This window comes from Harpegnathos saltator, unplaced genomic scaffold (assembly GCF_003227715.2).
Source record: "Harpegnathos saltator strain DR-91 unplaced genomic scaffold, Hsal_v8.6 scaffold182, whole genome shotgun sequence".
NCBI lineage: Eukaryota > Metazoa > Arthropoda > Insecta > Hymenoptera > Formicidae > Harpegnathos > Harpegnathos saltator.
The window spans coordinates 277,548-299,221 of record NW_020229964.1 but is presented as its reverse complement, the minus strand read 5'-3'; the positions used below and the strand labels follow the sequence as shown (position 1 = coordinate 299,221).

The 21,674-nt window shown below is 39.9% G+C and overlaps 3 protein-coding genes and 1 non-coding gene across 4 annotated transcripts; 1 reads left to right on the top strand and 3 right to left on the bottom strand.

Moving 5' to 3' along the window:
- Window positions 1-31: 31 nt before the first annotated feature.
- On the bottom strand, window positions 32-2,143 carry LOC105186346 (box C/D snoRNA protein 1). Its single transcript, XM_011146464.3, has 7 exons — window positions 2,069-2,143; window positions 1,802-1,983; window positions 1,611-1,705; window positions 1,342-1,520; window positions 1,057-1,260; window positions 859-983; window positions 32-779 (listed from the first exon to the last, which is right to left on the bottom strand). The coding sequence occupies exons 1-7, from the start codon at window positions 2,086-2,088 to the stop codon at window positions 553-555; spliced, it is 1,032 nt and encodes a 343-aa protein (XP_011144766.1). The 5' UTR covers window positions 2,089-2,143; the 3' UTR covers window positions 32-552.
- A 447-nt stretch (window positions 2,144-2,590) lies between these two features.
- Window positions 2,591-5,268, bottom strand: LOC105186345 (zinc finger CCCH-type with G patch domain-containing protein). The gene is made up of 9 exons (XM_011146462.3): window positions 5,041-5,268; window positions 4,710-4,922; window positions 4,386-4,466; window positions 4,178-4,318; window positions 3,954-4,096; window positions 3,699-3,877; window positions 3,339-3,617; window positions 3,085-3,264; window positions 2,591-2,975 (listed from the first exon to the last, which is right to left on the bottom strand). Exons 1-9 carry the CDS (start codon window positions 5,089-5,091, stop codon window positions 2,680-2,682), a joined length of 1,563 nt encoding a protein of 520 aa, XP_011144764.1. The 5' UTR covers window positions 5,092-5,268; the 3' UTR covers window positions 2,591-2,679.
- Window positions 5,269-7,242: 1,974 nt separating this feature from the next.
- On the top strand, window positions 7,243-7,315 carry TRNAM-CAU (transfer RNA methionine (anticodon CAU)). The gene has a single exon. It is a non-coding gene; the product is annotated as a tRNA-Met (tRNA).
- Window positions 7,316-14,388: 7,073 nt separating this feature from the next.
- LOC105186344 (barH-like 2 homeobox protein) lies at window positions 14,389-20,685 on the bottom strand. The gene is made up of 3 exons (XM_011146461.3): window positions 20,261-20,685; window positions 17,795-18,131; window positions 14,389-16,602 (listed from the first exon to the last, which is right to left on the bottom strand). Exons 1-3 carry the CDS (start codon window positions 20,328-20,330, stop codon window positions 16,341-16,343), a joined length of 669 nt encoding a protein of 222 aa, XP_011144763.1. The 5' UTR covers window positions 20,331-20,685; the 3' UTR covers window positions 14,389-16,340.
- Between the last annotated feature and the right edge of the window lie 989 nt (window positions 20,686-21,674).

Here is a 21,674-nt window from a genome sequence, read left to right as displayed (position 1 = left end):
GCAAGGATTTTTAAAATATACTGTAGTGAATTATTTGTTTAATATATACATGTATACTTTTATATAGTTTGCTTAGAATGATATTAAATTACCATTCAATCACTGATTTCAATGAATTCTTCAAAAATACTAAATAAATACACAATCTCGCGTTAAAAAAAGGAAAAAACGTTTGACATATCTTACTCATTCCTTACATATTTATTTAAGTCACATAGCATATATATGACCTTTAGTAGGCATATACGAGTATAAGAGAAAGTTAGTAATTTTAAAAGAATATTTATTATCAATTATGGTTCTACATTTTTGGGTGATATTCAGGTACATATATATATATAATATGATATATGTATGTGTGTATGTATATATTCAAAGGGAAGGAAATAAAAAAACGTGTACTATAGTCGGCCATACACATCGTTAGTGTTAATCATATTTGTATGTATTTTAATTGTATCAAAACTATAACGATGATGTATTTACAATAAAAATATCTGGGTACGTATATGAATATTTAAAATAACAGCAACCAATATTTATACATCACTATCATAAAGATGAGGAACTAGTCTTTGACAATTGTTCATAATGAGGTATATTAAGACTATTTGATTGTTTGTTTTCATGCGATCCATCAATTTTCTCATCATCAGATTCCGAAAAATCATTGAAGAAATAATTTACTGGTTTGCTTTCTTTTTCCTTTTCAGTAGATTTATCAATATTTTTTCTCCTTGCTGTATGACTCTTATATTCTATATCACTTGTCTCTTCATCTAAAAATAAAAATATACAGGTTGATCTTATTATTTTAAACTACATTGTGTACCGTTACAATATGAACACGATATTTACCAGTGTCTATAATCTCATACATGTCAGAATGATGTTTTATCACTACATATAATGTGGGAAATTCTATTATAGTTTTATTTCTCAAGTTTTCCCTCAATGAGAGTGTGAGATCTAAATCATGAAACCTGGAAGCAAGCAATTAAAGTTAATAAGAAAAATTATTTTCATTAATTATACTTACAAAAAATATTAAATTACCTGCAACTTGAGTTTTTCACCTTTTCAGCTTTCAAGAGAACTTTAATATTATTTAACCCAGCTGATTTATAAAATTGTAATTTATCAGACAGATTTTTAGACAACTTGACATTTAACTCTGTAATATCAACATTGTCTGCTAGTGAAACGGTAGGATCCAGAATTTCATCTATAAGAGTTGATATTCTTGTTGTATCTAAAACCCTGTAATATAGATAACATATTATCTGTTTATGTTTGTTGAAGGGATTATTTGTATTCATCATTATTTGTTATCATTAGTACTTTTTCATTGTCCATTTTATATTATCTGCTTGTGGGAAAATCCATTCTATTCGCCAGAACAATTCATTAGTCTTCCAATTGAGATATGTAGTATTTGCTTTACGACGACTAAAGTTTTGTGGCATAAACAACAGTATTGTTCTTTTAGAAAATGCAGCAGCCTTCAGCTTATGTAAATACTAAAAAAAATATAATTTTATGCACTATATTCTCAAAATATATATATATATATATATATATATATAAATCTATGCAATAAGATATCTTACTAATGGTAGTGGTACACCTTGACGTACATATTTTTTCTCCGGATTTCTTTTACATGTATCGATTGTTTTGCCTATTTCTTCAAGAAGACGATAATCTACAAGAAATTGGTTACATTTTGCATAATGTAACTAATTTTTTTTTTTTTAATAAACCGATCACACAACACATTTAAATAAGAGAAATATCTCACCACTCAAGAGATCCAAGTCCGTGAATGACTTCAATGAAACAAATTTCGTTTTATCTCGTATCCCATCACACTTTAGCTCTCTTTTGTGAACGTTCACACACACGAGAGAGCATGTTCTAACCTCACATTTCGGACAAGTATACTTCGCTTTCGTTGCGCCACAGACTTCGCAATCTTTTAATCTACAAATAAACGCAAATGAATATATTATATCTCGAGGCAATTTTAATCGAGTCTTTGCTGTGCAAATTACACATTTATACGTACTTAACACTACTGGCAGCCATCTCACTTGCACATCGATGTTCCAACAACCGGTGTTTCTAGGCGTTCATTGTTCTATAGTTGTTCACATAAAGATGAGCATAGAGATGAGATAGGGATATAGGAGAGACAGTGAGGCTTTGTTTACATGCTACAACTCAGTAAACTTGACCAAAAATTTTATCATCCGATGAATCTCGATTTATATTCGTGTAACGTGGAGAATAAATAAATTTTATATCTGAAAATGCATGTAATTTAAAAACTTCAACATGGCCACACGTGGTACCTTTAAAATTTAAAGGCACTTGGTTTGACTATTTAAAGTTTAAATAGTCAAATCAAATGTTTTACTGGTCACATTGACTTTAAAAAGAGAATTATGCAACACACTGCAAATATATAGTTCACTAGACGTTATTCTGACTTCACAATTGGAGATACCAAAATTTAAGTTAAGAATACAATACCTCACTTATTTCTACTACGAGCTGAGAAGACAAACGAAAGTAACTTCAATGCACATTGACGATAATACATTTTATTTAGATTCACTTTATATACAGATGTGTTTAATAATACATATATATTTTTTGCATGCTGCTTCATCAGTATCAAAATATAGTCAACTTGGCTTTATCCTTCCTTTGATTTTGTTCGGCGACGATATTTTTCTCCGAGGCTCTTAAATTAGTAAGCTCTTTTTGTTTTTCGTTGTATTTCATTACGATATTATTGTAAAGCACACTGCCTTTGGTATGCCTTGACATTGATTCTTTGAGCTTGGAGGATTCTCTTTTCAGTCGACTTATGTTTTCTCCCACTTGAAAGCTAGCTACATTTAAATTGTAATTAGACTCTTTCCTCAATTTACCGCTTCGCGAACTACCAGCCACATTATCGTCTTTAGCTGCAAAGTGATAATTATATTTAAGCTCAATGCTTCTGTTATGATTTATTATTAAATTTATTATTAAGTACATGTTGTATAAATTTTCTCAATATATTTTTTTTCTTACGTTTATCACCCAAAGTTTTGTTTATGAAGTTAAACACATTGCTATTCTCCCTCTCTTTCTCTTTTTGATATTGTCTTTCTCTTTGCTGTTCCAATTTTTGTTGCTGCTTGCGCATTTTACGTTCCGCGGAGAACAAGTCTTTGTCACCGCCGGCGAATTCACGCAATTCCATACAGTGATCTGAAAGACGGGAGTAATTGTTAAAGCGGGACGATGCGCGACAATTTAGATTCTACGAAAAGACTGAAGCGAACCTAACGATTTTCCCGCTGGCAGCACCGTTGCTTCGACAGGTTGTATTCTACCATCTCCATGTTTACCCAGACCAGTACCGACTACGTATCCCATTTGCATCATTAACTTGCTGCCAATGCCACGCGTATGACGCTCCCAATTTCCCAGAGGTTCGTCAGATTGTAACGTAAAAAGAGACTTGTGAACTGATTGTATCTCCGACTGTGTAGGTGAATTAGGCTCAGAGTCGTCTTCATCGCTGTCGTCAGACGTGTCCGACATTTCCAAATCCGCGTCTCCTGTAAACGTAAACATAGTAGATATCCATTTAGAAGACTTTACAGTATATATACTATGTAATTTCCAGAATACACATTTACCGAGTGGCAGAAGATCTTGTAAGTTCACTTCTGTAATTTTGCCACTTGCTTCAAACTTGACCCTGTATTCACCTCCTTCCTTTTCAGGTAATTTCAAAACAACAGACCTATGCCACATGTTGTTTTTCTGTTTGGCTAATACTCGACTTCCCATTTTGATGCTGTGGAAATCAGGATCCCTGTAAATCATGGGAAGCATCAAGAATAAACTCCGAACATCTGTGAATTCTTCGAATCAATTAAGAGATAACATACTTGTACTCTTGCAGACTCGAAAATGCTACAATTTCGCCATGAGAATAATGGCAATTTTCATCAGAAAATTTACAATTTCCATCAAGAAAGTATGGGCATGGAATCATTTCCTTGTGCGTTGGATTGAGAAAGAAGACTCGGACCTAATGGACAATTAACTTTAACAGTCAATGGAAAGAAAATATGCAAAAATTATATATAAATTAACAATGTCATTAATGTACCTTAATGTCATGGATATCTTTGATTTTTTCATTACTGTTTCTATAAATAGAGCATATCATAGCATTATGGTAACCAGTGCCGCACCAATTACTGCCGTAAGGAGCCTTGCATTTCATCCCTTCTAGTTCCTTTAATTCCTCCTACAAGATCAACTTGCACCGTATAATTGTGTCACTGTTATGGCATAGAGAATAGTTGTATACTGACTTCGATGCTATTAGTGTTTGTGGCAGTCCTGTTATCCTGCTTTGTACTTTCCTCATCATCTGAAGATTGATCCAATTCTGCCTAACATATTTAAGCAATCCGATCAAGCATTTCAACTAATTTAATTTTATAATTTTACATACCAAATATATAAGTTATAACTCTTGTAAATTATACAAATATGCTGCAACAGACCCCTTGTGTACTAAAACTTGTTTGCATATTTCCCAATAATAGTATGTCATATATTCAGCCAAGTTACAATTGGTAGTGAGAAAGATAGAAATATCAGAAACATATTAAACAATGTCACCTGTAACAAACCTTGAACAAAGCATATTCCTTGTCCAATGGATCCTCCATTTTATCATCAGGATCTTCATTTTCTCCCTTCTCTTCTGCATTATTTCCTTCAAGACTTTGCAAACTTTCTTTTGTCAAGGAAATCAGTTCCTCAATATCAGACTTTAGACTGAGCAGGTTGTCTCTGTTAGAGCCTACTGGCGTCGAAGTCAGCGTCGCATTTACTTGTGACAACTGTACACATATAAATATAAACATAAATAAATAAAGTATGCTAAATAATGATCATTAGAAACTTAAGTGATAAACTGATAATGCTTCTTCATCAAAGTAAATTAAATTATTAACATACCTGAGTCTCATATTGCTCAATGGCTTTCCTTAAACTCTTCACATCAGTCATATTGCGGCAATTATTCAGTATAAAATGAACATATCAAATACTTTTCACTATTATGACAGGACCAAACAGTCATATACCAATCTGACATACATATATATATATATATATCTTCTGGCTTTAATTAAAAATCTACAAGAGTCAAGAGCAAATGGAGCAAACCATAGACATATAGTATATCAGTTCAGTTCGGTATATGGCTTTAGGTAGAAGGGTGTACCCATACACCATTCTCCATAGACATAGTATAACTAGACTGCGTGTTCGAGGAATGGGGATGTAACTCTCGGAAAGAAGGAAGCAATCTGTTTTTACTAGAGACCCTAGATAACAGAGATTGGATAACCCATAGGCATCTTTCCATTGGTCATGTTCTCAGGCCCCTCAAAATGGCGGTGCAAATCATATTGCAGCGGAAACACGTATATATCAAAGTATGATAAAGGGGTGTTTACGATAACGAGAGTGGAGCGAGTGAGATCTGGATCTGGAGAGAGCAGTACACACTTCCACCTACAACTATTATATTTCATGGCTGCTCCTAATCCTATTCCCTTGCTGTCTCATAGTGACAGGAGCGAGCAGGAGCCGATCGTCTTGTGTGTATACGTAACAGAAAGCTAACGTATGCCATATTTTATTTTTATTGAAAGAATTATGCTTATATATCATATGAATTTATAAATTTATAAATGCATATGATATATAAGTACAATTCTTTCAATAAAAAATGAAATATATATAAAATAAATTTATAAACAAATAAAATATATAAAATGAATTTATAAATTTATAAATGCATATAATATATAAGTATAATTCTTTCAATAAAAAATAAAATATATAAAATAAATTACAAATTTATAAATTCATATGATATATAAATTGATGATATTGCCATTCTGCATTGGCATATGCATTCCCTGGTGTCGGAATTTTCTGTTTCTATTGATATGCTATCGCTATCGTTATTGCCAAACGCTATCGCTATCGCCTAGCATTGTGTTTTGGGCTTTAGGCCCCTTGCACAATGCCAAGCAACAGGCAACAGGTAAGAATAAAAATAGACCAATTACAATCGACTATTACAAGAATAATCTATTGTGATTGGTCTATTTTTATTCTTATTGCCTGTTGCCTGGCATTGTGCAAGGGGCTTTAGCCTCGCTCGCGTCGCTGAGCGAGAACGAGAGCGAGAAAAAGGGAAAGATATTCTCGCTCACGTCGCTGAGCGAACACGAGAGCGAGAAGGAGGGAATGATATCTCTCTATCGCTCGGCGCGCCGTCGATTGCCGAGCATGTGGTCAACACAGATAAACTGAACCGGCTATAGTGCGTGCGTGGTGGGGGAAATCAGAAGAGTTGGCATCGTAGTTCAATTCATTTCAATAGATGGCTCTGGGTGTGTAAGCCACTGCTCCGACACCACTCTCTGGCATCGTAGTTCATGTGCACGGTTGTACAGAGAGCGCCTCACACTGAACTCGGCTAAAAGCGACCCATGACATCTCTCCTTCTTCTCCCTATTACAAGTCAACTCTTCGTTGTAGGAAGTGACGACTTGGGCTGTGTTCCAAAATTCAGTGCTAGTACTGAAAATATATAGTTTGTGTCACGTATATTATAGATTTTCAGTGCTGGCAGTGAATATTGGAACACAGTCTCGAGTAGAAATTTAGAAACTAACAAAAAGTCATTCAGCGCCGAGATTCGAATCAATTAGAGGTCTTTTTATTTCTGAATTAGTGTACATTTTTGGAACACAAAAAAGAAAATAAATATACAGAAGAAACAACTGAAACTAATTGGAAAAAAAGAGAAAAAGAGAATTAGTGCAACGTAACGCAATTAGTTTAGTAATAAAAAAACGAAAAGAACTTTAAGAGTACGATATTTTGTTATTATTTAGTAAAATTTATATAATTTTGAGATTCAATTCTTTTTATCTAATTTCTTTTTTAGCATGAAATGAAAGTTAATCTGTTATGAGTACGACTAAGAATGATATATATATATATATTGTACATTTTAGATGTCATTAATGAAGATGATTAAAAAATTTACATAAATTTAAATTTTATGAATTATATTTGAATGTTATTTGAACATATTTGGACTTCAAGAGATATAATTACACCTCCACTCCCATCTCCGCCTCGGTAGCGCAGTAGGCAGCGCGTAAGTCTCATAATCTTAAGGTCGTGAGTTCGATCCTCACCCGGGGCAGTTTTTTTTTTGTTGATTGATGAATATTTACGAGAGCATGAATTTTGGTATCACAACAGGAATATAGCATCCTTTAACAATCTATATATTTCTATTTCTGACATAAATGACAGCGTTTTTACACGTTCCAAGAGCTTTTACTTTTTGTATTATTACACCGAGCATTTATTTTATATTGCATCCGTATAGAAAATTAATAAAAATGTTAATCTTTTCTGTAACATAGACCGCATAACCCAGAAATATTTTATAATTATTTGTCGCGAGTGACAAGAGTCGATAAAAAATTTCGTTCCTTCGAAACTTCAATCCGCTGACACAAGCGCTGACTAGAAAAGTGGCAAATTTACGAAAGAAATCGGTCCGTGAGCAGTGAGGAAAAAATTGCTCGTCGAGAAAACAGAGCATAAGAGACAATTATGCAAATGCGACGCCCGTGCAAGAAGAAGCCGCTCCCTCTTGGGATTGAAACGTGGAAGTTAAAACGAGTTGTGAATTGTTTGCTGCCCTTTAGCGGTAGCGCAATTTGCAAGCAAACAGCCCATTAAACCGTATTCGCCGTAGGCTGCACTGCTTCCCGAAGAAGCAGACGCTGTCTTTTACAAATGACTGTACGTAATAGCGTCTCAATATTCGAGAACAATTCGCTTCCTTACAGGTAGATTCTGGGACTTTATCGTTTAAACGAGTGCTTCAATCGATTAGAGGGAATATGTTCTTTATCTCGACAGTGGAGCTTACAAAATTTCAAAACGATTTAAAAATTTCTGTTAGATGCAGTCGAAACACGACCGAGATGGTCCAAATAAGAGAGCTTGACTTTTGCGAATTAATCGAAACGAATAAGTTATTTCGTTGGACTATCAGCTCTGTTCCAAAATGTCTCTAAGGAAAAAGTACTGTTTTAAAACTCCATATATACACTAAATTCACTCTTCAATGCCGAGTGAAGATATTCAAGAAGTTACTTGGTATATACTCCATTTTCCGAATTTCTTAAGTTCATCTCAAGGAATTTAGAGAGTGTGAGAAGAGGGGAAGGGAAGGAAGAGCCAGAAAGAGAGAAAGAAGAGAAAGAAAAGAGGGTGAGAGAGGGAGAGAATCTCAATGTGTCATTCGTAGATGTTCGTAGATAGTTCCCGCGCGAATTCTTCGCACGGCTCGTGTTTGTACTTACATAGAAGCGATCGATGGCATACGCGGCGAGAAGCCGCGCGGGTCATTAGTCGGGCCGCATTCATGAGCGACCGCGCGGGAATCCGCGAGCGATTGCAACGCATCCGCGAGACAGCGACGTCTATTTAAGCGAGCAAGCTAAAAAACGCCCCCCTCCTCCCCGCGTGATGCTCCCATTTAGCGTGTTTCCAGCGTCGTTGAGACGCGCCGTTGAGCCGTCTGTGAATGCGACGAGATGCGAAAAGGGAAGGAAAAAGGACGCGTCTCCCGCGCGGATCTCGCGAGCGATATCCGCGAACAGCCGCCTCCTCCCCGCCCTTTCCCCGCCGTCGAAGCTGATTCCGCGCTTGATTCGGGTCGCATTCACGGCGCATCGCGCCGGGTCGGCTCGGTTCGCGATGAAAAGGCGTACCGCTTTCTGAATATATTCCAATTAAAAAGCCGGAGCTTCGTTACACTCGGTCCTGCCGTTCTCCCTCCCCCCTCCCTTCTCCTCTCTCTCTCCCACTACCTCCTATCTATCTACCTCCGGACGCCCGCTGCCGCCGCCCTTCTCGCCCTTCTCTTTACACCCCCGAGGCCGCCGACCCCTTTTACTTCTGGCTTTTGCCTTTCGTGAGGGAGGAAACAGAGAGAGAGAGAGAGAGAGAGAGAGAGAGAGAGAGAGAGAGAGAGAGAGAGAGAGAGAGAGAGAAGAGAGAGAGAGAGAGAGAGAGAGAGAGAGAGGGGGGGGGTGGGAGAAACGGTGTGTCCGGTACATTTTCTCTAATGATTATTTCACGTCGTTCTCTTTTCACCCGATGCATCAGAAACGACTACATGCTCACTTCTCTTGAACGCTTTTCGCTTTTCGCTGTTCAATAAATCTCGCATTGTAATTTTTATCCTCCCTGAATTTTAGTTTTCCCCATCCATGTTTGTATTGGGACAGAAAATGACGATAAAAAAATTGTTTAGCTCTACCTTAGAAAAGAAGCATAAACTGTATCTGAGGTTTTGTGCATTAATAGTATGAGATATGAATAAATAAAACAACGCAAGATATTTTTAATTTTTAATTCTTTATTTTTATATCTCATACCGTCAGAGGAACTAAAATTTCTCTCAAGAATTACATTATTAGACCGCTTTCAACGAGAAAATAAAGTTGTAACAGGAAAGATTAGAATTCCATAGGTTTCCATTTTCTTGAATTTTTTCTCAGCAAATTCAATCACATGTCTCATTGACAGTTTTTATTTAGGGCTACCGCCTACTAGTAAGAGAATAATTTTTAGTGATTATGAAGAAATTCTCTTTCGATTGTTTGTTTCGATGTTGTGAAAATCGGAACCAAGCTGCTCTTTTTTAATTGTCATACTCATGACTGACACAAAAAAATTGACAAAAATTGCCAAAAAGAATTGACAAAATTGACTATTGAATATTAGCATCCCATTCTCGTGCACGGTGTAAAGGATCAAAAGGTCCGCAGACAGGTTGTCATCGGCGGGTGCAATTTTTTGCTCGCAAACGCGCAGAGAGAGAGAGAGAGAGAGAGAGAGAGAGAGAGAGAGTGGCCGCTCCTCGGGTCGGCTCGTGTGAAAAAAAGGACCGAAGAATTTTTCCTAAGCGCACGCAGGAGCTGCTCTCCCGTCAAGTGTTTAACGATGCCGCGCACAACGGAGAGACACCGAAGGAGGCCCCGAAAACCCCGAAGAGGGAACCGAAGAAGCGCGTGCCCAAGTGCCAACACCGCTCTTACGCACGTACGCACACGCGTGTGCGATTATTCGTCGTGGCACAATGCGCACGTGGCACGGGACGCATGCGACGCCACTTGTCTCACGTATCCCGCTCGGAATCCCCGACTGTGGTTCGCTCTCCTCTCCTCGCTTCTCCGCAGAGATAATCGCATATCGAACGCGAAATAATCGAGCCAAAGAGAAGAGAGAGAGAGAGAGAAAGAGAGAGAGAGAGGGGGGGGAGAGAGAGAGAGAGAGAGAGAGAGAGAGAGAGAGAGAGAGAGCGAAGATCGGTATGTGGGCGCGTTAAATCGTGGACGATCTGCAATTGTTTGCAAAGAACGCAATGCAAATTCGTCTGTGGCGATAATTTTCGCATTTGCAAATATGTCAAACACAATTATATAGAATTATACAATTATATATAAATTATACATAACAACAAGAATTATACATGATAATAAATTATATATAATTGAAGCGACTCGATTTAATGATACGATTAATGAAACTAGAATTATTGATGGATATAAAAAGTGATGATCAAACTAACGAATCCTTTGCGAATTCAAATCGCAAAAGGTTAATTCGTCAATTTTTTTTGTCTTTCTTTCCCAATTTTATTTGTTCTCTGTCTCTCTCTCTCTCTCTCTCTCTCTCTCTCTCTCTTTCTCTCTCAATCACTTTTTCTTCTCAATCGATTCGTAGTAATTACGTGCGTTTACTTCGCGAGGATATCGTTTAGATTTCTTCATTTTATTTTCACCTCATTATTTCACTTTTCAATTAATGTAACGACACATTTACAATGATACATCTATGCTAAGTATATTATAAATGCGAGTAAAAGAGTGATTTATAAATTCGACCGGAACGAAAGACGATGTCTGCAGATAGGAGGACTACATCGGTGTAGGACTGCAAAGGATTAAAAAAAGTGACTGAATTAATTGAATAAAGCGAATTAATTGAAGTGAGATTTTGATTTCGTAGAAATTTTCAGTAAAAATTAACACGTGGTCGCGATCGAAATAACCGCAAGATTTGTCAGATTTCGCAGCCCCTTATCTCCGCACGCGCTTACACGAAAGTTGAATTCTACTTTCTGCCATAATATCAGGTAACGAGAGAGTTATTAAATGCGAGTCTCACGAGACTCACCGGTTGTCCAAGAGGAAGGACGCTGCCGGCGCGCGGTTCATTATGCCAAAGTAATTATGCGTGAGGCATACCCGTTTCTTCTTCTTTCGGGGGAGAAAAAGAGGCACGGCACGTTGAACGTGAATGACGAAAGACCGCGAGGCAAGGGCAGAACGGGAGGGAAGGAAGGAGGGGGGAGGCGTAAGACTTTTTCCTTCGTTCACGCGATTTCACGTTCGGGGATGCGAAGTCGTCCTTCTTACATATCCGGGCATGTGAAGGGAGGGAGAGAAGAAGGGATGAATCGAGGAGAGAGAGAGAGAGAGAGAGAGAGAGAGAGAGAGAGAGAGAGAGCCGAGGTTTATTTCACTCTGCATACACTTGGAAGCATCTTCCCCATTTTCTCGTTTCCTCCTCCCTCCGGTCGTGCCGGGGGGGGGGGAAGAGCCGAAGGGAAGGAACAAAATAGAGCGGCGACGAAATCGTGAGAGATGATTTCCGCGAGCCCTCGTGCGAAAGAGAAAGACCATTACCTTCTTTTATGTAATATCACTTATAAATGACGCTATTTTTCATGTCAACGCGTCACATGATTCCACTAGGGTTTTCTCCGGGGCCATGCGACCTTTTCCATCAATCGTCGTCATTTTCAGCTCTAAATGTCGTTCTGTGTTAATTATTTTATCATTTATAATACGTTGGACCCTCTGACATAACACATATATATATTATGCAAGACTTGGCACCGAGCTCGAACTGTCAGCGTCATTCGTTCGTGAGTAACGCAACGCGACATTTAATGTGCCAAAGATAATTACGATAATTACGCGGAATGTCTAACCCGACTGCGTCACGCACGTCTGCTCGTATGCGGAAAGAACTTATCATACCGAGATAAAATCTTTCACCATTCTGCACTCAACTATATTTCGAAAAACCTGAATTTTTAATTATTAATCAATTAGAGAGATTATTAATCGATCGAAAAGTAATCGAAGAAAATTGGCAAATTCTCTCGGGTTTCTTTGATTTCAAGTTCATGTTATAAAATTCTGATGCAGGTAGCGAGATTTATAAACAAATATTTTAATAATAAGTTGCTCAAGTTCAAACTTTGCACAGAAGTATGTTTTAATTGTTTCATAGTCTGTTGTTTTAATATATTGATTAGTATATGATTATTAGTATATGATGGACTCTCGTCAATTTGAAAGATCCAGACTCGTCAGTTTAAAAGAAAAAAGATTCAAATATTTCACACGTCGTTTGTGAGCTGAAATCCTGGAGAGGCCAGCGCAAATGAAGAAAAGTGTAAGTAAAGAAAGAAAATAGCATATGATATGTTTGGAGGATGAAGCGAAGAAGAGCTCATTTTCAATATAATTCAACGTCAAATCGCGAGACTTTGAAGTGATATGCGACTCCCTCATTCTACAAGCGACCGGCACATTTAGTCGCAAAGTATAAGGATTAATTAGAACTCCTCCTTCTATAACATGTATGGAAATCAAAGAAATCCGAGACGTGTGATCTTTTCTATATAAATCACCTCGAAACGAGATACAACCGTATGCACAGTCATCCGGCGAATAAATCATTCAATCGTACACACACTCTCTTCCTCTCTCTTTCTCGACCCAATTAGCGCGAGCAGCCACAACTGCGGCAGAAATCATCGCGATAATCGCCGCGACAGTTGCCACGCATTCTCTCATCATTTCCGTGCAATTAGATCCGCCACGTCCGCCAATTCCAGCCCGCAGCGAGGATCGTCGTCGTCGCCGCCGCCGCCGCCGCCACTCGACTTGTATCGGTTTCAAACAATTACTCGTGCTTGGCCACGTGCCTATCGCCACGTGTGCGCTCCACTTCCCAATTACAAAAAGTATATCGAGAAAAGATGTAAAATAACAACGAGAGATAACTATCTCTCCTCCCCCTCTCTCTTTCTCCTCTCTCTCTCTCTCTCTCTCTCTCTCTCTCTCTTTCTATCTCTTTGCGCTCACGAGATCGTCCGGATCGACTTCAATCGATTCAATCGACGCGAAAGCGCGGCAGGAAAGGAGCGTGAATCGGGTGAAATATCATACATTCGTGCCTGTGTGTCTCTGTATCGATAATAATCTATTTATCTACAATAACCTCTTCTATATTTCATAAAAGATGCTCGACGGATCGTTGACGGCGAACACCGACAGCCAACTGAATCGAGGAGAACGAGAGTTTGCGCGGGGGGAAGGAGGGAGGAGCGCGTAATGTTCGGATGCGCTCATTTACGCGTGCTCGAGCGCGTCGCACATGCGGGTACTTGCTGTTGTTATTATTATTATTAATAGTCAATCTAAGATTACTGAAGTAGCTACTAGAGTTCAATCTGTTCAATCGCTAAGTCGCACAATTCGCTCGTCGTCTATCGGGCGCGTGCTTCTAGTGTCGAATAGTCGATTTATATTACGAAGTCGCAGCACGATTTCTTTCTGTTGTTACAAAAAAAGCTTGCTGACCTCCGTTTTTCGCTTATTTTCTCGAACGGGACTCGGCAACTTTACGTCTGCATGATGAGACGCGAATGAAGCTTACATGGTCATACGGTCAATGAAGGACAGAGAGGTCGCGGCACTTTTCCCTCGATGAATTTCAGAACGCTTCTAGTATTCGATGAAGAAAAGTCGTTTTCCTGTTGATTTCTCGAAAGATAAATTTTCCTGTTGAATACTTTGGCTGCGTTCTGAAATTTATCACGGTAAAAGTATTGCAATTAGGACTTCAATATTTATATGAATTCGAATCTACTTGGATCTATTTCACAGCGGAATCGGCAAACAAACGTTCGCAACAATTTCCCTTTCCAAAAATTTGACAATTCATAAACCAATATTTTTCAACTGTTACAGTTTAACGTGAATATATTAACGTATTTATGTATTTGAATAATTATTTCCGACAATTTTGTCGTCAAATTTGTCAATTTTTTATATTTAATCTGATTCGTTTCTTTATTCAATACTGAAAATTTATTTTTTGTATTTGCTTTTTCTATTTATTTATTTTGAATCCAAATTCGGGTCCAAATTCGATTACGGATCCGAATTATCCAAATAATACAATTTTATGCGTTTTCGAATCGGAATCGACTTCGTATATCCAAATAGATAAACATTCGAATACACGGGAGCCTTAATTGCAATCTTTATTCCTGTACATTGCGATGACGTGGATTGTAGGTGGTGCAATCGCCTGTAAATTAAAGATGCGAGTTTCCACAAAGCTTTCGTCGTTCAGCTCTCGAAAGACAATCGGCCACGACCGACCGACTTGGCTTCGTAATTACATATTTACATGTTTATCGAATCTCCTCTCTCGATTAATGCCTCACATACCAAGAGAAAACGTTGAGAGAAACGATCTTCGACTTAGAACTTTCCGAGCACAGTGCGCAGGAGAAAATGTCTACAGCGTCTTCGGCATCGTGGAATTCAACGACGCGTGGAAGTATGATCGATGTGGTATCGGTTATAATTTCAATCGTCCCGGATCACTTTCAAATGTACGAGCAATACACAAATTTTAAACGTAACGCGCGTTTCTAAGATACAACCACTTGAGTAACGGGAACGGAAAGTCCAGTGTGCACACAGGGACAGTTCTTGCGCGTTGTTCGTTACGCGGAGAGAAAAAATTGGACAGAAATTACCGCGGAATCCAGCAAACCGAGAAACATGTGTCGGCATTCCGCTTTAATTTATTATCTCTCCATTTCGTACGTGTTATTTATATTTCGGGAATCAAAGTGTATATTGTTGAAAAATATACAAATCCTTAGCAAGATAACTTTCAGTGCACAGGAGAGATCTCAGTTCGTGTAACTGAACAGGGACCAGACGAGAGAGAGAGAGTTCGGTGACGAGAAAGATGAAATATCTCTATTGTCACGAGCAAAAAAACTCGTCCGAACATTCAGTTGTATTGAAATTCAATCGAAATGATCGACATCCTTCGAGCTGATCAAAGACTCGTCGTAAGAAAATCTTTCTGTCCCTACAACCGAGATTTTCATTTGGTCCTTGTTCCTTCCAGGCAACGGGAAATTTTGTTACACTAATAAAATTGTTTTCTTCCGTGTGATAATCCGCTTTAACCCCTTGCGTTGATATTTACCTGGCGGGTTTGTAGAACATATGCACATCTACTCAAGTCTACATTTAGAAAGAACGAAAGTGCACATTGCAATTGGATGAATTTCAAATTGCATTCAGCATCCGATAGAAAAAGTAGCTTCCTAATAATATTTTTGAATATAATTTTTGAAAGATAATTTTCCTATTGAATATTGAATACGTTCTGAAATTTATCGAGATAAAAGTATCGCGACTTTCCTTCTTGCATATTGCGACGATGGACGGGTTAGAAGCGCCATATGGATGCAGGAAAAGAATTCGGGAAAAATCTGGCGTTTGAAAGGATATTTAAAAAGCAAGTTTGCCAAACTATTAAATGCACTTCGCAGAACTTTGCACAATCCCGCAGAATTTTTTAGAGATTTTCCCCGTTACTATGAAACAATAGAATAAAATCAGATTTGAGCCACCACCAGCGTGCACATTTGATCCGCGAAAGCAAAGCAAGATCTGGGAGAGACGCGAGGGGTTAATTTATTATCCTGCGATAATTATTCCCACGCTATCAGAAAACACGATAAAGTATTTTGAAAAGAACCTCGGGAAGGGAGAAGGGCTGTAACATTCTTTCCGTGTTACTCATTACGCGACACTCATTACACAAAACAATTCTGTCGATCGCGAAGAGAAAAATCCCTCAAACTAATTCACTAATGAGATTTTGCGGGTTCCGAAATGACCGGAAATACATAACTCCGCGGCGACACTTCAAGGTATACTGACACTCACGACACGAATGGTCCGTCCGAGTCTCTCTTCCGTTGCGCTGTTCCAGAAGTCGTCTCGAGATCCTCGAGATCCTGCGGGTTAAAGCTGGCAGCCGTGTACATAGGTGACATTTCGGAAGAGCGCGGCCGCCGTGGAGAGAAACGCCGCCGTCGAGGCGGTGGATGGTGCTGGCGGCGGCGGCGGCGGCGGAGGATGACTGGTCTGCGTTTGTGCGTTGTAGGGCGAACAATAAGCATCTATACTGCCGTGGTGAAGACCGTGCACCAGGAGCTCCTTCTCGACGGTGGCCTGATGGCGCAGCTGTTCCAGTCGCAGTTGGTTCTGCCGTTTCCATTTCGTCCTGCAAATTCACCGTTCCGCCATCATGTATCCACTGTTAGGATTTTCGAAGCAGTTAACTCTTTAAGCGGTCGCCCTTTGAGGAACCGTGACACACTAGCTGCACTAGCGTGCGTAATGTGGTGTTGCGCTTTATCCATCGGTATAATCAGTATAATCTGGGTATATTCTCTCGGATATATTCTATCTGTTGTCACAGGTATCGATCGATTGAAACATTTGAGCTGACTAATTTAGTCGAGTAATTTAATCGATTGGTGAAATTAATTGTTAATTGGTGTATATAGTCCATGAAATCAAAGTAATCACGATTTATTCGACGTTGATTCTGGTCAGTTCAGTCAATCAAAATTTTCGTCGATCAATATTGAACATTGTTAGCCAAGTATCAACACACTTGAGGATATTACTCGACTTCCTGTGTGTGCAGGTATCACTCAGCCTACGATGCATTCATTATATAGTCAAATATTTATTATAGGATATAATATTATAGATTCGAGTAAATTCTCTCGGCAATTCCAACAATTTTCTTTTTAATCTAGCGTGTAAGGGGATAAATAAAAAAGAAGCTTATCCAAGCTATTGCGAGAGATCGCGTTTACGATTTTCTTCATAACATGTTTTATTCATATTGACACATTGAGCGCCCTACCATTCATATCTGGGAGATCCGTAAGATTCCATAAGGGTCCGTCACTGTTTGTGGATAACGGTTCTATTTGCCTCAGTAGGACTTATTCATGCTACAAATTATGTTAAATGAATTTTCTTTTACTTTCATTTGTAGGTTTGTTAAAAATACAATGCATCGTTATATAAAAATTCAAGCAATTTCTCATCTTTAATAGTTGTAGCGTTAATATTTATAAAGTCCTATTTCGAATTTACCCCGACATCGCGTTTTGTTCTGATCAACGATAAACCAACTTCCTATTCATTAATAATATATTCAGAATATAACATATATTAAATAATAAATAACTTTTATTGTAAATATTTTGTCGCGCCGGTTAAATACCGAAAGTGATGAAAGTGGTATTGTCGTGAAGTGAATGAATTTCTATCTTGAGAATAAATGACATTAAATAAACTTCTCTCGGTTGAGAAGAAGAACTGATAAGAATTCGAATCCCAAAGACAAATCGTCACCTTTACGCCGTCTCAGAAAGTCAGTGAAATCTCTCATTTACCTTCTGTTTTGGTACCAAGTCTTCACCTGGGTCTCCGAGAGCGACAAAGCGTCGGCGACGTCGCTGCGATCTGCCACGCTCAGATATTTCTGGCAACGAAATTTCCTCTCGAGGTAAGCCAGTTGGGCATGAGTGAAGGCGGTACGTCGTCTTCGCGGTTTTCTGCCGGTTGGCGGTGCGCTGCTGCTCACACCGCAGGACTTTCCGGACGTGGTCGCAGGACTGGGCGACGGCGAAAGCGCCGGGGGGGGGCTTCCTAGACGCGTGCAAGGACTACTGCCAGGATCAATGGTGTCCTCGGAATCCGAGTGTACGGCCGAGTCGTCTTCCGAGTCTTCTGCGGTAATGGGACAATGACTTCTCTGACGTTTAATGTATTTTCGATGTCTCACCGTCGTCAGAATCTCGGTAAATTGTTTTCCTTTTTATTTGTTATGCACGTTATGTACGTGATGCAAGTACTGATACATGATTAATCTCTCTTTATTCTTGAAAAAGTACGGCACATATCTTTAAAAATAAAGATACCCCTTGATCGAATTCTCTTCAAGTATGTCATATTATAATATTATATAGAATGTTTTCGAAGTTATTTGATGACAATTCACTTACTTTGAGAAACAATCATTCATTTTCTTATTATTTCTTTTTTATTTACTATAATAAATTTTGTAATTTTTCTTCTGTTAAAACAACTTTCCAAATTAAACTTTTAAAGTATCATTTTCATTTATCTGATATTCTTCTAATAAAATAAAATGCTAATTTTCCAAAATAAAAACCCGGCGCTCAAAGGATTAAGTTCAATCGTGCATATATCGATGTATAAAATAAAAATATTAAGATATTGAATACCACGAAAAAAAAGAGATTTCTTTGCTCCAAAATTGTTCTTTGATCAAAGTAATTAATAAAAATATATGAAATAAAGTAATGCCACTACGAACGCTAATAAATTTAAACGAAAAAAATTTCATTTAAATTTTTATTAGCTTACATTACAAGATATCGCTGTAAACTTCCACATTATTTTGTGAAAAACAAAATCCGTTGTACGAAAAATGTTACTTATTATTGCTTGTACGAAAAATGTTACTTATTATTGCTCTAATACTATTACTTTTGTGTTTATTATTAACTTGGTTATTATTAACTTGGTTCCCTATAACAGGGAGAATTGGGCACGACTTAAGAATATACGAAAGCAGATCCCAAAATACATTTCTCTTTTATGCTAACAATCACAGCTATTCGCCGACTGATCTAATAAGCGAGTGCGATCAGCCGGTCGGGCAAAATCCATTACCGAAACAATAAACTAGCCAACGACTCGAGCGACTGTGATCGATCTCGGTTAGAGCAAACCATCTCAATTAGTGTGAGCCATTGTACCCCCTCACGATCAGCCAATAAAGTCGCGACGGCGCGGCGGGAGGTAATAATCTTCGATGAAAATCCACGGCCCTAACGAGCTCTAACGAATCTTTCGGCACCTCGAACCATCTGTAGAACCGTCCCTAATGGGGCACCACCTCCGAGGGGATTGCGGAGGGGTCACCCCTGGTGGCCCTATGTATGATGGCGATTTAAATAATAAGAGCGCACCACGGGGTCCACTTCCTAACGAGAACGCCGTCGACCTGCCACGCGCCCAAAAATGTTCGTGTGGTGAAAAAACAAAGAAAAAAAAATAAATACGAAATCCCGTTTTCGCGGGAGGGAACTGCGCAATCGATGGGCAAAGCTGAAAAATTCTCGCGGCAATTTTGCTTGACAATGTTCATCTACTGATCTGCGTCCTTTATGTAATTGCGAATTTCTCATTTAATTAATTTGAAGGAATCCGTTGAAATCCGCAAAAATCGTGTTGCCTAGATCGTTCGGCTGACTAAAATCACACACAGAAAAATGTGTATTCTGCTATAAATTTCACAATATATTTCACACTATATTCAACTAAATATGTTACTTGTTTCATAAAATTTATATCATTAAGTGCTTCATAAATTATATCCGCAAATTCATCATAATCACCAGATTTACCCCAAGTACACTTTAAGTTCATAAAATAAACCTAAGTCCTCAATATTCCTATCACAAATACTAAAACGAACTAAAAAATATTAAATTGAAACAAAACTTTGCCATCTGTGCACAGATAAGTTTTATAACATTTTCGAAAAGAATGTAAATTCTCTATTTAATGATGATGAATTTTTTCTAAAATTCTAGATGACTACATCCTGAGATTACTGTCGCGAGAAAATATTGTTCGCTGAAGGCAATCGCTGGAAAAGCGAACAAATTAATTTTCCTGACTATACAAAAGTCGCCTTTCTCATCGGCAGAATGACATTTTCCTCTGTGCAGGAAGCGCGATTCCGCTGACGTCGCTGACCGTCGGCCACGCGGTCAGCCCCTGCGCTGAAACGTCACGCACTTGTTTCGCATGGTGTTTGAAGATACCTTGCACCCGGTCGGCCAACACGTCCCCCAGGAGGTCCCTGATGAGAAAGGACTTGTGCTCTTGCATCATTGTCCACGGGGTGGAACGGCGCTATAGTCACGACACTCGTGACTGCCGATCGAGCTAGCAGCCGCGCTGCAGCGGCGCACGAACAACAACAGCAGCAACAACAAGAACAGTAACAACCAACAACAGTAACAACAATCAGCCGCGGCGGTGCAGTACCAACTGTGTCGATGCACTTGCACTGGAAGACCCGACTGTCATGCTACCGTGCGGACGCTCCGCGTCGCTCTGCGTCGCCGATGGCAGCCGATGGCGCGGGTGACCGGAAACGTCCTCGAGTCCCGGTACCGTCCTCTCGCCTTCGTCCTCGGCCGACGTCCTCGCTGCCACCACCGTCGTCGTCGTCGTCGTCGTCGTTATCGTTGTAGTCGTCCTCGCCGTCGTCGTTGTCGTCGTCGTCGTCGTCGCCGCCGCCACCGCCGCTGCCGCCGACGACGAACGCTCGCGAGGCGAACGCACGCGGGGGTGGAGACACGGGGAAAGGGGGGAACGGCCAAGAAGTTAGCACGCACGCGAATGTAGGGGGGTAGTGCGCGCTCGCTTACCCCTCCGTGCAGTGCCGCGCCGCGACCCCCTCGCGAATTAATCCGCCCGTTTATTTCGAACGGGCTGCCTAATGCCCGCGCGATTTCGCAGCCATTTTGGGGGTGGCCGCGCCATGCTCACCCCGACGCGGGTCTCGGCGTCGAGCGTCCCCGGCGATTGGTGCGCGGAAGCTGGAACGCGGTGGCGAGGAGACCAGTTTCCGACGTCGCCATTGGTCCGACGACAGCACCCTGTGCGCAAGGGGGGTGATTCCGCGGCACATCCCCCTCGTGCCGCGGCAATCCGGTGTACCGGTGCACGCTTCGATTTAAGTGGACCCCGCCGGGCGCAAGGGGGTTGCGTTGCCGAGGGTTGCGGCGGTTGCACTGGAAAGCTGAAGATGGGCGACCAGAGGGGCCGTGGGGGGAAAGGGGCTAGGGGAGGGCGACGGGGGCGGTCGAGGCTGAAGAAGAAACTTCGAGGATGCTGGGGACGCGCGGAGGAGAGGCAGAGATGCAGACGGGGGAGGAAGTCATTGACGAGCGATTACGGCGAAACGAGAGGAACAAATTGAATGTGAAACTTTTCTGCGGGCGCACGATATACACAGCTGCTTTCTATGATTCCAGTGAGTTGAAAAGCGGGACGCTTGCCGAGTTACCGCTGTTATCGCTGTTGTCTCGGTCGCCCCGTCGCTCGCTCGTCCACGGCTTCGTTACGATTGTTATGCAACTCCTGTTGCGCGGATTCAACGGAGGATGCGAGTCCAACGAGCATTTTCGTTATCGCGCGTACTTTCGAGTGTCTGTTCTCTCGTCGAGC

Bases quoted from the DNA above. Each gene is read 5' to 3' on its own strand.
- LOC105186344 (XM_011146461.3), bottom strand. From the start codon at position 20,330: ATGATGCAAGAGCACAAGTCCTTTCTCATCAGGGACCTCCTGGGGGAC. The intron at 18,132-20,260 runs GTATCTTCAAAC...CCATTACCGCAG, and splicing joins GTTGGCCGACCGGGTGCAAG to AAGACTCGGAAGACGACTCG. The intron at 16,603-17,794 runs GTAAATGAGAGA...GTGAATTTGCAG, and splicing joins ACTTGGTACCAAAACAGAAG to GACGAAATGGAAACGGCAGA.
- LOC105186345 (XM_011146462.3), bottom strand. From the start codon at position 5,091: ATGACTGATGTGAAGAGTTTAAGGAAAGCCATTGAGCAATATGAGACT. The intron at 4,097-4,177 runs GTACATTAATGA...ATTGTCCATTAG, and splicing joins AAGATATCCATGACATTAAG to GTCCGAGTCTTCTTTCTCAA. The intron at 2,976-3,084 runs GTAAGAAAAAAA...ATCACTTTGCAG, and splicing joins CAAAACTTTGGGTGATAAAC to CTAAAGACGATAATGTGGCT.
- LOC105186346 (XM_011146464.3), bottom strand. From the start codon at position 2,088: ATGGCTGCCAGTAGTGTTAA. The intron at 1,261-1,341 runs GTACTAATGATA...TCTATATTACAG, and splicing joins ATAAAATGGACAATGAAAAA to GGTTTTAGATACAACAAGAA. The intron at 984-1,056 runs GTAATTTAATAT...GCTTGCTTCCAG, and splicing joins GTGAAAAACTCAAGTTGCAG to GTTTCATGATTTAGATCTCA.